The sequence below is a fragment of the Pongo abelii genome, chromosome 1 (assembly GCF_028885655.2).
Source record: "Pongo abelii isolate AG06213 chromosome 1, NHGRI_mPonAbe1-v2.0_pri, whole genome shotgun sequence".
Classification (NCBI taxonomy): Eukaryota; Metazoa; Chordata; class Mammalia; order Primates; family Hominidae; genus Pongo; species Pongo abelii.
Genome location: NC_071985.2, coordinates 111,245,472 through 111,265,876, shown reverse-complemented (window position 1 = coordinate 111,265,876; position 20,405 = coordinate 111,245,472). Strand labels below are relative to the sequence as shown.

The 20,405-nt window shown below is 42.3% G+C and overlaps 2 protein-coding genes and 1 pseudogene across 2 annotated transcripts in view; 1 reads left to right on the top strand and 2 right to left on the bottom strand.

The window, feature by feature from the left end:
• LOC100447686 (neuroblastoma breakpoint family member 12) overlaps positions 1 to 20,405 on the bottom strand; it is a 2,265,351-nt gene that overhangs the window by 926,529 nt on the left and 1,318,417 nt on the right.
• LOC134759379 (profilin-1-like) overlaps positions 1 to 20,405 on the bottom strand; it is a 52,818-nt pseudogene that overhangs the window by 6,231 nt on the left and 26,182 nt on the right.
• On the top strand, positions 3,281 to 20,070 carry NBPF11 (NBPF member 11). Its single transcript, XM_009245271.4, is given in 13 exon segments — positions 3,281 to 3,561; positions 5,345 to 5,447; positions 6,290 to 6,504; positions 7,547 to 7,619; positions 8,084 to 8,289; positions 9,570 to 9,621; positions 13,373 to 13,536; positions 14,579 to 14,630; positions 15,248 to 15,420; positions 16,134 to 16,185; positions 16,803 to 16,975; positions 17,690 to 17,741; positions 18,341 to 20,070. Coding segments are annotated over 13 exon segments (1,734 nt in total). The 5' UTR covers positions 3,281 to 3,386; the 3' UTR covers positions 18,585 to 20,070.

The following is a 20,405-nucleotide window of genomic DNA, read 5'->3' as shown; positions in this document are numbered from 1 at the left end:
AACAAACACATTCCAGGCCCCACCTGAGCCCTCTGAATCTGAATCCCTGCAAGGAGGACAATGAACTTGTATTTGCACTGACTTTCCCAGCTGTTTCTTACTCTGATCAACTTGGGGGTAGGACCCACTGAGCTGCATCACATCATTCCAAAGCCAAAACACAACAGCAGAACGAGAATATTTTCAATGCCGTCTCTAAAGCAGAGTAGAAACTGTTGAGGGAACCTAGAAGTAAAGGAGACCTGGCTTGCTTGGCTCCATTTAAACTTTATTTTGAGTACAGCAGAGACACGAACTCTTTGGGATACATGCCTGAGGCAGTCACAGTCCAACTTTGGAAGAGTGGAAGCCCTAGTGTCACATTCAAGCAGCTTTGAGTAGAAATTAAGTTTACTTCTTTTTGCACAGCAACATGGCCAATCTTTCCTAAGCTGCTCAGCTTACAAGAAAAGGAATCATACTGCTAAGAATTCAAACTTCAGCAGTCATGGGTAAGTAAGGAAGTCTTATAAATCTTATAAATCTAGCTAACTAACAAGAAATCTGAAATTTAGCAAGTTCTTTCACTTTCAGGACAGTTGTGTTCACTAGATCAGAGGCATTGAGACATGAAGAACAGACCCTTAAAAAGGGAAAGTGTTCCCTTCAGTTTTAGGACATCACTGGAACATTAGGGAAGTGGGAACACAGCTGCCCGCTCTACAGTATGGGTTGCCTTTGTGTCTGGAATGTGTCTGATGTCCTGATCCCTGTGCCCATTTCAGGGAGCCTTGGGAGAACCCCGAATCACTGATGGAATTGGACAGTGCATGGAGATGACTCAGCAGGACGAGGGTAAATGCAGGGGCAAGTCCGGGTCATACTGAGAGACAATGAGTGGTGCTGATGGGGACAGACAAAATCAAAAGTTTGTGCTTCATCTTCAAAAACTCAAACTAATAACAAACTTCACCTTATGAGAAATAATAAGTATTTTTCTATTTATGTGAGAATTTAATCAAAACAGAAATCAGAAAAATAGTCCAGGGCATAAAACCTAAACCATTGCTCATATCTATTCTTTCTAAATACAGCAAAGTGTAAATCTTCTCCATCAAACATACATTGTGGTTATAAAAAGGCCAAAGTCTTAGTGAGAATCATTGGTATTCCATAGAAGAGTGAATTAAACACAGCCAAGGGAAGACCCAAGTCTCATACTTCTCTTGTATATTCCAAAGTTCCAGGGAAATTCCAGGTGATAGAGGTTATTTCCCATACTGTTAAAGCAAGGTTGCAGACACTTCTGAATTTTTGTCCCAGTACTCTAGGAGGGCACACCTCTGTCCTGGAAAATAATACAGGAATGAATACTCTTCCGTGACTCATTCTGGTCATTCTTCCAGCATCACAAAAACCAAAAAATTGAAATATGGCCCAATACATGATTAGCTGTCCCTCATCTTCAGGTTTCCTACCTGTTACTTATGGATAATAGCATTACCTTAAGGATTATGATGAAGATACAATGTCCAAATATGAGCACAGTTTTGAGCAAAATACCTTGTGTGAATTGGCCAATGAATAATTACTAAATAATTATGTGAATATTACTGGATTATATGCATCCTATGAATAATTACTGAATAATTATTGTGATTGCTTTTATTGGCAGTGGTGAAAACTCATCCCTTTGTGACCTCAAGTAACCCATGTAACTTTGTGAACCTGCAGTTTTTTCATTTAGAAACTTGACAGATTTTCATTCTGACACAGAATGTCAGGTCTCCCAGACCCCAGGAAATACATTGACTTAAAGCCTTTGATACATCTCAAAGCAGTATCCTTACAGTGTCATTGGAAGATGGTGTGGGCTGCAGAGAGGGATGCTTTCAAATGGGATTGACCAGTCCTCCTTCCTCCACTTCCACATGAATGCTGGGCAGCCCAGGGTCAACCCATTGCACCCTCAACTCAGGCAAGTCCAGCAGCCAATCTTAGGAGACCTGGGCTACAGAACAGTCTCTAAGTTCCAGGCTCACAAAACCTAGGTGGGGATGAAAGCTGAGAAAGTGAAGAGGTGGTTCAGGGGTTCACTCTTTCCTATTCATTCCTCTCACCTCAAACTCACATTCTACTGCACAGCAGCACTGAGGATCACCAACCAACCCTGACCATAACCTTGATCTTGCCATGGTCTATTAGTGGAATGCAACCAAAAATCAATGGTGTTAAGGCCATCTCAACAAAATATATATCAAACCATATTCCATAAGAACTGCTTGTGGCCCTGTTCTTTTCAGTATATGGGAAAACAAAATGGAAACAACAAAATAGCATCAAGTTTAGAAAACTTCCCAAGACAGATGGTCACACTTGTTTTCAGGAGACCTCTATATAAATGATTTTGATCACTTGATACCTTGAAAAGAGGTCTTGTGGCACTAGAATGACATCTATAAGTGACAAGTATAAAATGCAGTGCTCAGTGACATTAAAAAACAAATCAACCCACATAGAGGAAGAGCTTTGGATGTAGGGATGTCAAACTGGTATAGAGTATAATGAAAACCCAAGATGGTGCCCAAGTAAGAAAAAAGAAATCAACATAACAATGGGATGCAGCAAGAAGAATACTGAGACAGGAAAGAAAACATTTTTAAAAAATGAGTTATTCCTTCACTTTCTAGTAGATAGAGAAAAAACTGCAAAGACCCAGAGGATATCAGGGCAGGCTAAAAGTTTGATATCTTACATCTATGGAAAAGCCTTAAGATCTGTTTTAACTTAGAGCAGGTGGGGTGACTTCATGACTACCATTAAGAAAATATAATCGGTTGTGAAACTGTATTTGCCTTGATAATTTTGTACAGACAAGAGATAAAGGAGTGAGGAATATGCTTAGATGTATTGGGAAAGAGATGGGTCTGGGGCATTGTCACAAGGGTACACGAATACCGAGAGTGAATGCTGAAGGAATGATCCCCATTGGTGGTGACCCTCAAGTGAGACCAGGGTGCCTGTGTTTCAGCAAAGCCTGGGCAATTGGAATGCAGGGCTCCTAAGATTCCATGACACCCCCACCTTCTAATTCTGTTATTTATTACAACAGCAGACGGTTACCTGGCAGGCTGGCCACAATCTACCTCACTCTTGTCAGAGTCTGAGCTACTGGTAGTGCCTTCAGCTCTGAGTTCAGGCACCTCGAACCTTGTTTTTGTGGTTAAGGATCCTAAAGTGCTGTGGGGAGAGATCAGGTTTTTCTCAACAGTAAGTTAAGAATTTCAGTTACTGACATCCCTCAGTCCTGATTAAACCTATTTGATTTCACCAGTTTTTAACCCATCATATGTTTGAGTTTCTTCTCCCCAGTCCCTGGCTCCACCTCTTCTGCCACAAACATCAGCATGGTGGTATCTGCCAGCCCTTGGTCCAATGAGAAGGCAGAGATGAACATTCTAGAAATCAAAGATAAATTGTGCCCCCAGCTGGCAGAGAACAAACAGCAGTTCAGAAACATCGAAGAGAAATTTATTGTAACTCAAGTGGCCTGCTTCCTGGCCAACCGGCAGAACAAATACAGTAAGATCTATAGGCTCACCATCACAAAAGTGATGAATGATGTCCTGTCTTCTCTCTGAGAAACTAAATGCTCTCTCCATCAAAAATAATTTCAACATTTCTGTACTTCTAGGAAAACAGAAATGGGCATTTTAACATTTTGTTAAAGTTGGAAGACAGAGGTACCAAAGTATTTAGCAATTTTCCATGTTTGCAGTCAGGTGGGGGTGGGACTACAGTTAAAATCTGTTATTGATTTCTGACACAGGCACAGAATAAGCTGTTTTCTCCAAGAGGCTCAGTCATGTTTTCAAGAATCCTCTCTGTACCATATAAGATCCTGCAGACAAATAACATCTAGTCTGTTGTTCTGAATGTCTGGAACTAGTGAACTTTTATTCAGTTCAAGCTTCTGTTGAGGCCCAACAGGCAAAGCTCTGTTCTAGTAACTCTGAGGGAAACTTGGTGATAGGACCCAGTACCCGCTCTGAGGGGCTTCAAGAGGAGTCTACTCCTAATAGAACCTGTGGTATCTATAAGTGACAGCATCAAGAGCAGGGAATAGGGGCCATGCATGGTGGCTCACTCCTGTAATCCCAGCACTTTGGAAGGCTGAGGTGGCAGATCACGAGGTCAGAAGTTTGAGACCAGCATGGGCAATATGGAGAAAATCCATCTCCAATAAAAATACACAAATTAGCTGGGCATGGTGGCAGGCACCTGTAATCCCCACTACTCGGGAGCTTGAGGCAGTAGAATCTTTTGAACCCAGGAGGCAGAGGTTGCAGTGAGCAAAGATCACGCCATTGCACTCCAGCCTGGGTGACAGGACAAGACTCGTCAAAAATAATAATAATAATAATAATAATAAACAAAAATAAAAAGCAAAGAGTACCCTGGTGAGAGGGAAGTCCTGCTTCCTGGGGCACAGACTCTTGTTCCTAAAGAGGAAGAAAGATCGCACCTGAGAATGTGTGGAAGCAGCAGTGCAGTGTGCAGAGCAGGGACCCTGGGCCTGTCTCCTGGGCTCCATCCAAGTGCTTGTCTTGTCTGTCCCTCAGTTTCCTCATCTGTTCATAGGGTACTATAATAATACCTACCTCTGTAAATTGCGGAAATGAATTACATGAGCTATTTCCTGTCAATCTCCTAGAACATTTATTGGCACAGAGTAAACACTATCTATTAGTTCTTCATTCTACTGTTTCTAAATTAACTCAAACTTTATTAGTATTTGGGCAGATTTCCTTCATGGCCTTATGGTCTTATGTCTCATACTTTATGCTTCAGATATGATTCTTAAAATCACGTCTAAAGATATGATTTAAAATCAAAGATTTTAAAAATCTTTGACATATTTTTCCTTGAAATTCCCAGTAAAAGGGAAACCATCAGTCCCATAGTCCTAGGGGCCTTCCCGACTATACAAGAAATCACTACTTCATGCTCCAGTGCGGTGTTTTAGAGGAGAGGCTGCAAGACTTGGGAAAGTGTCCCATGATTCAGAGTCAGACATCAGGGGCTGTGAATTCTGACCCTGCCTCATTCCAGGTGAATCATCTTGTCAACTTCCTTGATGTGCCATTGAGTTTCTTTTTCGTCATCTCTAAATTTTGGAGGATCTCTAAATTTTGGAGGCCAGAAAGTCGGGAGACTGAAGAGTAAAGATGTGGAAATCCCTGCCTAGAGCCTGGTACTGGGGACAGTTTTGTCCTTGGGATGGACGTGGCTCCTGACCTGTAGGCAATGACCACAGCAGCATGTCCAGCCTTCCACTGAGGCAGGCGTGTCTGTCTTTTCTCAGAGTATGAAGAGTGCAAAGACCTCGTAAAACCTATGCTGAGGAATGAGCTGCAGTTCAAGGAGGAGAAGCTTGCAGAGCAGCTCAAGCAAGCTGAGGAGCTCAGGTGAGGGGGCCCCGTGGGGGCAGGCAGGTGGGCAGGTGTGTAAGTCTCTGAAGTACAGCAGCTTAGCAGGGAGAAGTAAGAGCTAAGCTGGGCCAGGGGAAGGGCAGGAATTGCCATGGCAGGCTCACGACACACAAATATTTATCAAACAGAGTACAAGGATAATAATAAGTTATGGGTTGCAGTTGTTTCTCGGAGCCTTGTTTTCTCTTTTTCAAACAAGTAATTGTTGAGGTGAAATTTGCATAACACAAAATTAACCAAAGGAGTGGGAACCACCCAGCAGCATTCAGTATACTCAAAATGGTGTGCCATCACCACCCCACTTACCCTTAGTGAGAATCACCTCCTGACTTACTGTGGCTTCTCATTCTTTCACTCAATCAATGTTGCCTTCTCAACCCTGTCATTCTTTTCTTCTTTCGATTTTTCAATTCACCCCATCTGCACCTGGCCTCATTTCTCTACATGGCTTGTAGAGATACATCTAGTCACCGCAAGATGCACTTTGTGTATTTTCACATGGAAATGTCCATGGCCAGAGTGAGGAACTGAAAGGATGTCTTTTTGAAATGGAATTAGGAAGACACCTATTTTTGTTTACAGAAGAGGAAGATGAATGGAACATCATCGAGGATCTTACAGGAGCCCTCTCTGATACAGAGGAAGCCTGTAAACCATTTTCTATTCTTTCTCTTGGCCACAGACATTCCTTTCAACATGTGCTGACCTTCTGCTTGGAGGTCTCCTTGAGGACATTGTCTCAGAAATCTCTGTTGCAATATTAGAACAGATCACTCAACCCTTTCCACTGTTAAATTTTCTCTACTATCTTACCTTAGGCAATATAAAGTCCTGGTTCACTCTCAGGAACAAGAGTTGACCCGGTTAAGGGAGAAGTTACAGGAAGGCAGAGATGGCTCCCGCTCATTGAATCAGCATTTCCAGGCCCTCCTCACTCCGGATGACCCGGACAAGTCCCAGGGGCAGGACCTCCAAGAACAGCTGGCTGAGGGGTGTAGACTGGCATAGCACCTTGTCCAAAAGCTCAGCCCAGGTAAGGTAGCCATAGGCCATGATGACCCAAAACCCCAGGCTTATGAGAGACTCCAGACCTCCATACTTTCACAATGACAGTTGTATCGGTGGTGGTTTTTTCCACTAAACATACGTGGCCATGACATGACCAGGACTTCCTGGGTAAGAACAGAGATGGGAAACCCATGGGGTTGGAGGTCACAGTATCGCAAGTGTCCCTCCTTCCTTGATGGAATGTGGTCTTTGGAGCAAGAGGCAGCATCTGTCTAGTTTTGAAGGACAAGAAGGAGGCTGTGATGGGAGGGCGCTTGTTAGAGTGAAAAGAGCTCTGGACTAAGAATGAAGGTTCCCAGGCTGTCTTTTCAGCAGTGTTCTTAGTAGCTGTCGGTGAGTGAGTGATTTGCCCTTTCCGAGTTTCTCTCTCTCCATTTGCAAAAGCAGACAAATTGTCTCTTGCAAGGGTCTGAAGCATCCAAATGTGGGAACACTTACGACTGCTTTTCAAAATGAGATGAAGCCACTTGCCGTGTGGTGTTGAAGAGGGCACTTGATGTGGTGGTAGGAAGTGCTTCAGACTGGAGCACTCCCCATGGAGAGAATGTCCGTGAATAATACAGCAGAAGCTACATGGAGGGCCTGTGAAGTCTCCTGATGCATAGAGGGCTGTGGGACAAGTTTGTCCTCTCCTAAGAGAAAGAATTAGGTTCAAAATGCGAACTGTGACAGGACACCGAGTCTGTGCCTGGCAATCAGATCTGTGATAGGATGGGGGAGACAGCTGCCAAAGTCCAGAGACAGGCTGCACAAGCCTCCAGTGTTATGGGAAGCATAAGGTCTTTTCAATATTTGGCCACATCTTGATGGTGGCCCTCCATATCAGAAATGCATTGCCTGATGGATCGGGAAACCATGCGAAGGCATTTTCTTAAAGATAAAACATAAGAGTTTTCAGTTGAACGGTGACTCATACCTAGATGTTCATGTCTCTGTGCACATTGGGCTGACTGTGCTTGCAGAGTGTGAAGTGGGAAATATCTGAACGAACACTTCTGTATTTACAGAAAATGATGAAGATGAGGATGGAGATGTTCAAGTTGAGGAGGCTGAGAAAGTACAGGAATCATCTGCCCCCAGGTAACACTGAATACTCAGGAGCAAGTAATGGGTGGTAACATATGAAAAAGGTCTAGGAGGCACACCCTCTCTGGCATCTATGATGGGCCAAATGCCTGCATTCCCTTAGCCACAGTATGTGAAATTCAACCCAGCTTAGACGCAGGGTGTGGCAACTGTTGTGTTTCTCTGTGTGTGCTGAGTGTCATGTCTGTACCGTACAGGGATAGCTGAGCCTTCATCCTCCTCAGCTCCTATCTGTCCAGTGCAATGAACACCAGCTGCTCTCTTCCTCTCTGGCTCCCATGGCAGCCATGCTCTGTTGCAGAGAGAAGAGGATTGCATGTTCCCTCTTAAAGGGAACCTCCTGTTTTCTTTCTGGGACCACTCTCTTAATGCCGCCTGTCAAAACCAGCTAGGACTCCCTGGGGTCCAATCCCTCTGTGTTTAATCTTCTGTCATCTCTGTCCCACCTGGCTCATCAGGGAGGTGCAGAAGGCTGAAGAAAGCGAAGTCCCTGAGGACTCACTGGAGGAATGTGCCATCACTTGTTCAAATAGCCACGGCTCTTGTGAGTCCAACCAGCCCTACAGGAAAACTAAAATCACTTTTGAGGAAGACAAAGTTGACTCAACTCTCACTGACTCATCCTCTCATGTTGAATGGGAGGATGCTGTACACATTATCTCAGGTAGCCTCTATTTTCCTTGTGTCTCATACCTCTGTCTAGGCTGAGGAAGATGAACTCTGAAGACAGGCTCTATACACAGAAATTGGTTTGAATAAAAAACTATAATGGGATTCTAAACACAGATATCAGGGAGTTTTTGTGTTCTCAGCTCATGTCATGCCTTTGTCTGCCAGTCCCCAGTATCAAGCTACTGGACCCCATGCAAGTGTGACAATCTCATAGGCACCTGAGTGCGGGAGGTGCACAGGAAGTATCTGTCAGGCCTCCTAGCTTCTATTGAGTATCTCTTGTCACTTGTGATTAAGTCATCTGTCCCTGAGCAATGTCAAAGGAGTTTCTGTGCCTTTTTTAGGAAGCTGGCAGCCTTGCCTTTGTATTTGGAAATATTGTTCCCCAGGCTTCACTGCTCTCAGCTTTAATCTGGATCTCCTTAAGTCAGCTTGCTTGGCTGCACAGTCACCTTGAAATCAGGACGGAAACTTTTGTTCTTTACTTTGCCGATATATTTCCATAAAGCAAAGCTGGACCCTTGTTCTCTACCACATCAATACAATGGCTGATTTGATCCAATGTTTCTTTGTAGCATCATAGATTTTTTTTTTTTTCGATTGAGTCTTGCTCTGTCACCCAGGCTGGAGTGCAGTGGCACCATCTTGGCTTGGTGCAACCTCTGCCTCCCAGATTCAAGTGATTTTCCTGCCTCAGCCTCCTGAGTAGCTGGGACCACAGGCGCACAACACCACATCTAGCTAATTTTTGTATTTTTAGTAGAGACGGGGTGTCCCCATATTGGCCAGGCTGATCTTGAACTCATGACCTCAAATGATTCACCTGCCTTGGCCTCCCAAATCGCAGACTCTTTTTAAAACAAGAGTTGTTAGAATTTATGTGTCAGTCGAGTTTCATGTATAGATGCCTCAACATTTAATGTCCATGTTACCTGGTGATATAAGTCAGTATTGCAGCAACACTCCTAGAAAATTGTTTGACCAATTTTTGGAGATTTTTTGGGGAAAAGTTTTGTTTAACTTTGCATAGACTCAGGCAGGGAATATGGCATTATGGTCTACATGTAGTGGGGATTTTGGTCTGTGGGTCTGGAAAGCAGGATCATCTACTTCTCACCAGACTTAATCTAGGGCACCCTAGAATATTACTGTCAGAATCCATATTCTTGCACTGAGAATAGTTATGTCCTTGTGCTATGACTGGACACTGATTTGGTCATATGTGAAGTGTGAATTGCTTAATGTGACCTGCTTCTCTGAATTTATTTATAGAAAATGAAAGTGATGATGAAGAGGAGGAAGAAAAGGGACCAGTATCTCCCAGGTAATGCTGTGGAATTGTGGGCTGTTAATTCAATAGTGACACCTGGAGATTGTAGATTCAGGGAAAACGAAGAAGTGATGAATAGAACTATTTCTTCCATTCACCCAACTACAAATTGTCCTTATTAACAATGTTGTGCGTTATTTGTGGCACTTGTATTGGTTTTAATTTCGTAGTCCTCTCAAGATAGGAACTTGGAATCAGATGAGCCAGGTGAACTAGACAAACAGGGATTTCTTGTTCATCTTTTCAAAAAACCAGCTCCTGGATTCATTGATTTCTTTGAAGGGCTTTTTGTGTCTCTATCTCCTGCAGTTGTGCTCTGATCTTAGTTATTTCTTGTCTTCTGCTAGCTTTTGAATTTGTTTGCTCTCGCTTATCTAGTTCTTTTAATTGTGATGTTAGGGTGGTGATTTTAGATCTTTTCTGCTTTCCCTTATGGGCATTTACTGTTATAAATTTCCCTCTACACACTGCTTTAAATGTGTCCGAGAGATTCTGGTATGTTGTGTCTTTGTTCTCATTGGTTTCAAAGAACATCTTTATTTCTGCCCTCACTTCATTGTTTACCCAGTAGTCATTCAGGAGCAGGTTGTTCAGCTTCCATGTAGTTTTGCAGTTTTAAGTGAGTTTCTTAATCGTGAGTTCTTTTTTTTTTAAACTTTTTATTATTATTATTATTATACTTTAAGTTTTAGGGTACATGTGCACAATGTGCAGGTTAGTTACATATGTATACATATGTGTGCATACATATACATATGTATACATATGTGTGCATACATATACATATGTATACATATGTGTGCATACATATACATATGTATACATATGTGTGCATACATATACATATGTATACATATGTGTGCATACATATACATATGTATACATATGTGTGCATACATATGTGTGTATACATATGTGTGTATATACATGTGTGTATACATATGTGTGTATACATGTGTGTATACATATGTGTGTATACGTGTGTATACGTGTGTATACGTGTGTATACATATGTGTGTATACATGTGTATACGTGTGTATACATATGTGTGTATACATGTGTATACATATGTGTATACATGTGTATACATGTGTATGCATATGTGTGTATACATATGTGTGTATGTGTGAATACATATGTGTGTATACATGTGTACACATATGTGTATACCTATGGTGTGCTGCACCCATTAACTCGTCATTTAGCATTAGGTATATCTCCTAATTGCACTGTGGTCTGAGAGACAGTTTCTTGTGATTTCTGTTCTTTTACATTTGCTGAGGAGTGCTTTACTTCCAACTATGTGGTCAATTTTGGAATAAGTGCAATGTGGTGCTGAGAAGAATGTATATTCTGTTGGTTTGGGGTGGAGAGTTCTGTATATGTCTATCAGATCTGCTTGGTGCAGAGCTGAGTTCAAGTCTTGGATATCCTTGTTAAGCTTCTGTCTCATTGATCTGTCTAATATTGATAGTGGAGTGTTAAAGTCTCTCATTATGATTGTGTGGGAGTCTAAGTCTCTTTGTAGGTCTCTCAGGACTTGCTTTATGAATCTGGGTGCTCCTCTATTGGGTGCATATATATTTAGGATAGTTAGCTCTTCTTGTTGAATTGATCCCTTTACTATTATGTAATGGTCTTCTTTGTCTCTTTTGATCTTTGTCAGTTTAAAGTCTGTTTTATCAGAGACTAGGATTGCAACCCCTGCTTGTTTTTGCTTTCCATTTGCTTGGTAGATCTTCCTGCATCCCTTTATTTTGAGCCTATTTGTGTCTGTGCACATGAGATGGGTCTCCTGAATATAGCACACTGATGGGTCTTGACTCTTTATCCAATTTGCCAGTCTGTGTCTTTTAATTGGAGCATTTAGCCCATTTAGATTTCAGGTTAATATTGTTATGTGTGAATTTGATCCTGTCATTATGATGTTAACTGGTTTTTTGCCTGTTAGTTGATGTACTTTCTTCCTAGCATCGATGGTCTTTACAATTTGGCATGTTTTTGCAGTGGCTGGTACTGTTTGTTTCTTTCCATGTTTAGTGCTTTCTTCAGGAGCTCTTGTAAGGCAGGCCTGGTGGTGACAAAATCTCTCAGCCTTTGCTTGTCTGTAAAGGATTTTCTTTCTCCTTCACTTATGAAGCTTTGTTTGGCTGGATATGAAATTCTGGGTTGAAAATTCTTTTCTTTAAGAATGTTGAATATTGGTCCCCACTCTCTTCTGGCTTGTAGGGTTTCTGCCGAGAGATCCACTGTTAGTCTGATGGGCTTCCCTTTGTGGGTAACCTGACCTTTCTCTCTGGCTGCCCTTAGCATTTTTTCCTTCATTTCAACCTTGCTGAATCTGACAATTGTGTGTCTTGGGGTTGCTCTTCTTGAGGAGTATCTTTGTGGTGTTCTCTGTATTTCCTGAATTTGAATGTTGGCTTGCCTTGCTAGATTGGGGAAGTTCTCCTGGATAATATCCTGAAGAGTGTTTTCCAAGTTGGTTCCATTCTCCCCATCACTTTCAGGTACACAAATCAAATGTAGATTTGGTCTTTTCACATAGTCCCATATTTCTTGGAGGCTTTGTTCATTTCTTTTTACTCTTTTCTCTGTAAACTTCTCTTCTCACTTCATTTCATTAACTTGATCTTGAATCACTGATACCTTTTCTTCCACTTGATCGAATTGGCTACTGAAGCTTGTGCATGCATCACATAGTTCTCGTGCCATGGTTTTCAGCTCCGTCAGGTCATTTGAGGTCTTCTCTACACTGTTCATTCTGGTTAGCCATTTGCCTAATCTTTCTTCAAGGTTTTTAGCTTCCTTGCGATGGGTTCACACATCCTCCTTTAGCTCAGAGAGTTTGTTATTACCGACTTTCTGAAGCCTACTTCTGTCAGTTTGTCAAAGTCATTCTCCATCCTGCTTTGTTCCATTGCTGGCGAGGAGCTGCGATCCTTTGGAGAAGGGGCGCTCTGGTTTTTGGAATTTTCAGCTTTTGTGCTCTGGTTTCTCCCCATCTTTGTGGTTTTATCTACCTTTGGTCTTTGATGATGGTGACCTACAGATGGGGTTTTGGGGTGGATGTCCTTTTTGTTGATGTTGATGCTATTCCTTTCAGTTTGTTAGTTTTCCGTCTAACAGTCAGGTCCCTCAGCTGCAGGTCTGTTGGAGTTTGCTGGAAGTCCACTCCAGACCCTCAAACAGGGATTTCTTGGTGTTGCCTATTCTCTCCCATGTCTTTAAATCCAGGGAGAGATGTATATATGCTTTCTGCCTATTTTTTGTTAGTGTGTTTGCTAGTATTTGTGCAAAAAAAATTGAAAAAATAAATGTATTATATCAAAATATTGGGGAAATGGGGCCCTTAATACACAAGATCTGTCTGCACTGCCTCAAGAGCTCTGTTCGCTTGAATGCTGCATGTAAAATTCAACCAAATGTACGCAAAGTAGTTGAAGCCCTGTATTAGTTTTCTGTGCTGCAAATCATGATGGTAGTTTACAGGGAGGGTCTGGGTGCTCTGCATTGGCTCATCTGTGGCAAATGTACTGAGCAGGTGCTGCCCATTTTTGCCCTGTCCTCAGAGCAGTCACCCTCCACCCTGCATTTAGAAGGATAGTTCTATTTCTCTTGAAGGAAAAATGCCTTTGGTTTCTGTGACCACTCCATTCTGTCTCCCATCAGATCATCTGGGAGGTTTTGTTGTCTCATCTCTGTTGGTTAAATCTGTCATCCCTGTCCTGCCTGGCTCATCAGGAATCTGCAGGAGTCTGAAGAGGAGGAAGCCCCTCAGGATACCTGGGATGAAGGTTATTCGACTCTCTCAATTCCTCCTGACAAGTCAGCCTCGTACCAGTCTTACAGGAGCACCTTTCACTCATTAGAGGAACAGCAAGTCGGCTTGGCTCTTGACATAGGCAGTGAGTACTCTATTGTGAAGGTGATAAAGCTCCAGTTCATGTCCCAGGTAGATCCCATAATCTTTGGGCCTTATGCCCCTGGTTGGGCTGAGAGTTGCCATCACCGTGGGCTGAACCTATATATCAATGTAGATTTCAATCACTCTGGAGTCGAGTTTGAAGCACAGGCATGGGGCGGGGCAGTGAGCTTTGCTCTCTTCCTAGTCTCAGGCCATGCCCATGCCACCCTGGATCGACTGTTAGGACACTGAACTCAAGGCAGGTGTGACAAACTCACAACAAGCTCTGCAGCACGTGCCCAGGAGTTTTCTGTCAGATAAGCTCATCTGAATTAAATGTCTCTTGCCAGCTATGAAGTTCCTTATGAGTTTTGTTCCCAAAGCACGTCTGTGTGGTTCTTTACTTGCCCAAGGCCACTGTCACCCTTGTCTACCTCTCAGTGGAAGATGTGACCCAGGTTTCACTGAATTTATCCCCATTTTCTGTGTCTTCTAAGTTGGCTTGTTTTAGCTCATCTGTCCATCATCTTGCTGGTATGTTTTCTAGATAAATGGTTGACTTTTCACCCACAAAAGCCATAATAGCTGATGCTTCTGTGTAGAACCAAGTCTCATTTTGACTCAAGATCTGGTACGTTGCACCCCTTCCTCAAATCTCAGTGTCCACAATCTCATAAACTATCAAATCCTGGGTATTTGATGAGAGAAGCCTGAATATTGCAGCATCTCTCCTATGAGCTGTTAAAACTATTTGCCTAAAATCTATTGGGAAAAATATTGCTCATTTGTGTACACAAACCTAGGACAGAGCACATTGCGAAGATAACATTCCAAAACAGGGCAATTTTGCCCAAGGCTCATGAAAGGAACCAAGTCAGTTCTCTGAAGACTTGACCTCAGGCCTCCTGGAATATTTCTCTCAAAATCTCCTGTTCTCACACTGAGAAGACTGATGTCCCTGTGTTAGGATTGGACAGAGGAATGTTTCTGTGTGCAAGGAAGAACTGCTTAATGTAAGAGGCCCCATCTGAATTTATTTGCAGGACATTGGTGGGATCAAGTGGAAAAGGAGGACCAAGAGGCAATGGGTCCCAGGTGAGTCTGAGAAATTGTGGACAGTTAATTTGATGTTGACACCTGGAGACACCAAGTCCAGGGAAAACAGTACATGCTGAAAATAATGATTTCATCTTGTCAGACAAGTCTGAATAATGCCTACTAACATTGCTTTTGGTTCTCATTGCAGTAAATGTTTAGGTTTCCATATCTTCCTACCCTTATCATTTACTAACCTAGTGAAGGTTGACCATACCTCAAAAACTGTAGTCTCATGGTGACTGCAGGGAAACTTGAGCACATTCTATGCAAAATTAGTGAGCTCACTCTTTTCATGACCACTGTTCACTGTGTGTCATGAGGGCAAAAATACAGTGTCCTTTGACTCCCTCATCAATGTGTCACCTGGCCAATTCACTGAGCTCACTCTCTCTCTCTCTCTCTCTGTGTGTGTGTGTGTGTGTGTGTCTTTCTCTTTCATCCTTTTATACCTGACTGTGGTCTATCCCAACATAAAGGCAATAATTTGTTACTTCATTAATGGATCTGTCCTTTTTCTTTTCAAACACTTCCTTATGTTAGCCATGAAATCTAGCTGGGGCTGTGTGGTTTCTGATTCCCCCCGGCTTATTCTTTACTTTTTCCTGCTTTTCCAGGCTCAGCAGGGAGTTATTGGATGAGAAAGAGCCTGAAGTCTTGCAGGACTCACTGGATAGATGTTATTCGACTCCTTCAGTTTATCTTGAACTGCCTGACTTATGCCAGCCCTACAGAAGTGCCTTTTACTCATTGGAGAAATGGCACCTTGGCTTGGCTCTTGACACGGACAGTGAGTACCTTATTATGAAGGTGATAAAGCTCCACCCGGTCTTCCAGATAGGGATGATATTCCTGTTCCAAGTGGCCCTTACCGACCCGAGAGATGTCATTGCCGCAGGCAGTACCTATGGGCGCATATAGGTTGTAATGAAACTGTAGTCTCAGTTGGAAGCTCAGACATGAAATGGGTCAGTGAGCATGGCTCTATTCCTAGTCTCCAGCCATGCCTGTGGCAACCTGAGCCCACTCTCAACACACTGGACCCAGGCAGATGTAAAAAATTTACAGAACTATGATTTGGACTCAAGGGTTTGTAGATTTCCTCCTTCATCCTAATTTCAGTGTCTAAAATTCTTGTATCCGTGAACAAGCTGGGCATTTGATGAGACAGGGCTGAATACTGCAGTTTTCCTCCTAGAAATCATCTGAGGCATTTTATTTGAATTGATGCGAACAATAAGGCATAACTGTTTGCACAAACTTGGGATAAATGATTTTGGGATAATGATCTACCAGAATAGGGATAGTTCACCCTTGGTTGTGAGATGCAAACCAAAGAATCTCTATCATGACTGGCTTTCAGGCGTCCTGAAGTATATCTCTCACATTGTCCTGTTCTCATGCTGAGGAGCCTGAGATCCCTGTGTGGGGATTAGACAGTGGGCTGTTATGGGTGTAGGTGAATTGGCTTATTTTGTCTGTCCCTGTCTGAATTTATTGCAGGAATTAAAAAGGACCAAGAAGAGGAAGAAGACCAAGGCCCACCATGCCCCAGGTAAATTTGAGTAATTGTGAACAGCTACTTCTGTGTTGACACCTGGAGACTCCTGGTTCAGGGAAAACAGAGCGGGCTGACATTATCGATTACATCTTTTCAGCCAAGCCTGAATTATTCCTACAAACATTGCTGTTGGTTTTAATTGCAGTAGATATTTAGGTTTCCATTTCTTCCTCCCCTTATCATTTACTAACCTACTGTAGGTGGACCAGACTTCAAAAGCTGTATTCTCATGGCGACTGCATGGAAACTTGAGCACATTTTATGGAAAATTATTGAGCAGTCTTTTCATGCTCACTGTATGCTGTGTGTCCTCAGGGCACTAACTCAGAGTGTCCTGTTACTCCCTCATCAGTGTGTCACCTGCACAATTCACTGAGCTCATTCTCTCTCTCTCTCTCGCTGTGTGTCTGTCTCTCTGTCTGTCTTTCTCTTTCATTCTTTTCCATTTGGCCCTGTTCTGTCCCAACACGAAGGCAATAATTTGTTACCTCATTAATGGATCTATACTTTTTCTTTTTTAACCACTTCCTTATGCTACCCATGAAATCTAGTTGGGGCTCTGTTGTGTCTGATTTCCCCTGGCTTATTCTTTAGTTTTTCTACTTTTCCAGGCTCAGCAGGGAGCTGCTGGAGGTAGTAGAGCCTGAAGTCTTGCAGGACTCACTGGATAGATGTTATTCAACTCCTTCCAGTTGTCTTGAACTGCCTGACTCCTGCCAGCCCTATGGAAGTTCCTTTTACTCATTGGAGGAACAACACGTTGGCTTTTCTCTTGATGTGGACAGTGAGTACCTTTCTATGAAGGTGATAAGGATCCACTGAGTCTTCCGTATAGAGATCATATTCCTGATCCAAGTGGCCATTACTGAGCTGAAAGATGTCATTGCTGCAGTGAGGACCTATAGGCACATGTAGGTTGAATGAAACTCTAGTTCTACATGGAAGTCCAGACATGGGATGGGTGAGTGAGCATGGCTGTCTTCCTAGTCTCAGGCCATGCCTGTGGCACTCTGATTCTACTCTCATGACATTGGACCTGGGCAGATGTGACAAATTCGGAGAACTATGATTTTGACTCAAGGGTTTGTAGATTTCCTTTATCACTCTAATTTCAGTGTCTAAAATCCCCACAACCATGAACAATCTAAGTATTTGATGAGACAGGGCTGAATATTGCAGTTTTTCTCCTAGAAATCATTTGAGGGCATTTCCTTTAAATTGATTGGAAAAATATGGCATAACCGTTTGCACAAACTTAGGACAAATGATATTGGGATAATGATCTACCAGAATAGGGACATTTTACCTACAGTTTCTGGGACAAAATCCAAGGAATCTCTATCATGACCAGCCTTCAGGCCTCCTGAAATATATCTCTCACAGTGTCCTATTCTTATCCTGAGGAGCCTGAGGTCCCTGTGTGAGGATTAGACAGCGGATTGTTATGTGTGTAGGAGAATCAGCTTAATGTGTCTGTCCATGTCTGAATTTATTGCAGAAATTGAAAAGTACCAAAAAGGGGAAGAAGATCAAAACCCACCATGCCCCAGGTAACTTTCAGCAATTGTGGATGCTTAATTCTGTGTTAACACCTGGAGACAACAGATCCAGGGAAACCAGAGTGTGTTTGATTTCATGTTTTCAACAAAGTCTGAATTACTCCTACTGACATTGTGGTTGGTTTTCATTGCAGTAGACGTTTAGGTTTCCATTTCTTCCTCCCCTTATCATTTACTAGTGTACCATAGATTGACCATACCTCAAAAGCTGTACTCTCATGGTGACTGCATCGAATTTTGAGCATATTTTATGGAAAACTATTGAGCTCACTCTTTTCATGATCACTGTTTGCTGTGTGTCATGAGGGCACTAACTCAGAGTGTCCTTTTACTCCCTTATCAGTGTGTCACCTGGCCAATTCACTAGCTCACTTTCTCTCTCTCTCTCTCTCTCTCTGTGTCTTTCTCTTTCATTGTTTTCTACCTGGCCCTGTTCTATCCCAACATAAAGGCAATAATTTTTTACCTCATTAATGGATCTATCCTTTTTCTTTTTTAATCACTTCCTTATGTTACTCCTGATATCTAGTTGGGGCTCTGTGGTGTCTGATTTTCCCTGGCTGCTTCTTTAGTTTTGTCTCCTTTTCCAGGCTCAACAGCATGCTGATGGAAGTGGAAGAGCCTGAAGTCTTGCAGGACTCACTGGATAGATGTTATTCAACTCCTTCAACTTACTTTGAACTACCTGACTCATTCCAGCACTACAGAAGTGCCTTTTACTCATTTGAGGAACAGTATGTCAGCTTGGCCTTTGATGTGGAAAATAGGTTTATTACTTTGACAGTGATAAGGCTCCACCTGGTCTTCCAGATGGGAGTCATATTTCCACCCTAAGCAGCCCTTACTAAGCTGAGAGATGTCATTGCTGCAGGCAGGAACTATAGGCACATGTAGGTTTGAATGAAACTGTGGTTCCATTTGGAAGCCCAGACATAGGATGGGTCAGTGGGCATGGCTCTATTCCTATTCTCAGACCATGCCAGTGGCAACCTGCACTAAGTCTGAAGACATTGGACCCAAGTTAGGTGTGACATGTTCACATAACTATGCAGCACAAGCCGGGAGTGATCTGTCAGACATTCTAATTTGAAATATGTATCTCTGGGTAGCTACAAAGTTCCTCAGGGATTTCACTTGGCAGGCATGTCTCTGAGCTTCTATACCTGCTCAAGGTCAGTGTCATCATTGTGTTTAGCTCATCCAAAGGTGTTACCCTGGCTTCAATGAACCTAACCTCATTCTTTATATCTTCAATGTTGGCTTGTTTTAGCTAATCCATCTGTAACACAGGAGGGATCCTTGGCTGAGGATTGTATTTCAGAACCACTGACTGCTCTTGACAATTGTTAACCCACTATTGATATCAGTACTTAGGAAGACCACAGCTAGATGGACAAACAGCATTGAGAGGCCTTAGCCCTGCTCCTCTCAATTCCATCCTGCAGAGAACAGGAGTCAGAAGCTGCTGGCAGGAGACAGCATGTCACCCGGGACTCTGCCGGTGCAGAATATGAACAATGCCATGTTCTTGCAGAAAATTCTTAGTCTGAGTTTCATAGGAGGTAATCACCAGACAACTGCAGAATGTAGAACACTGAGCAGGACAACTGACCTGTCTCCTTCACATAGTCCATGTCACCACGAATCACACAACAAAAAGGAGAAGAGATATTTTGGGTTCAAAAAAAGTAAAAAGATAATGTAGCTACATTTCTTTAGTTATTTTGAACCCCAAATATTTCCTTATCTTTTTGTTGTTGTCATTGTTGGTGGTGACATGGACTTGTTTGTAGAGGACAGGTCAGCTGTCTGGCTCAATGATCTACATTCTGAAGTTGTCTGAAAATGTCTTCATGATTAAATTCAGCCTAAACGTTTTGCCGGGAACACTGCAGAGTCAATGCTGTGAGCTTCCAACCTCAGCCCATCTGCGGGCAGAGAAGGTCTAGTTTGTCCATCACCACTATGATATCAGGACTGGTTTCTTGGTTAAGGAGGGGTCTAGGAGATCTGTCCCTTTTAGAGACACCTTACTTATAATGAAGTATTTGGGAAAGTGGTTTCTAAAAGTATAAATGTCCTGTATTCTAATGATCAGCCTCTAAACATTTTATCATTTATTAATCATCCCTGCCTGTGTCTATTTTTTTTTAGTTTGTCTATTATTATATTCATATCTCTACACTGGCAATTTTCTGTCTCAATTTTTACTGTGCCTTTGTTTTTGCTAGAGTCTGTTGTTGAAAAAAAATTCTCTGCCTGAGTTTTAATTTTTGTCCAAAGTTAATTTTAATCTGTACAATTAAAAACATGCTTATCACTCTGGACTGCTGGATTGTTCTTTACAGTGTTATAATCTTTGATTATGCTGATTGGTTTTGGTGGGTACTGATGTGAATTAATAAAAACATTTCATTTCTTTGTTCATTTTCTAATCTCTTCCACATTGTAGTCTATGTTTACCATATGTAGCAGAATGTATTTACTACATTTCTTGGTTCTAGTCATTTGTATTCTTCGTGTGTGTGTGTGTGTGTGTGTGTGTCTGTATGTGCCTTTGGCATTTAGGAAGGGTTGTAGAGCTCATGTTTAATATTGCACCAAAAATGTTTTTGATAGTTTTGCTCCCTTTGAACTAGACACACTTCTAATATT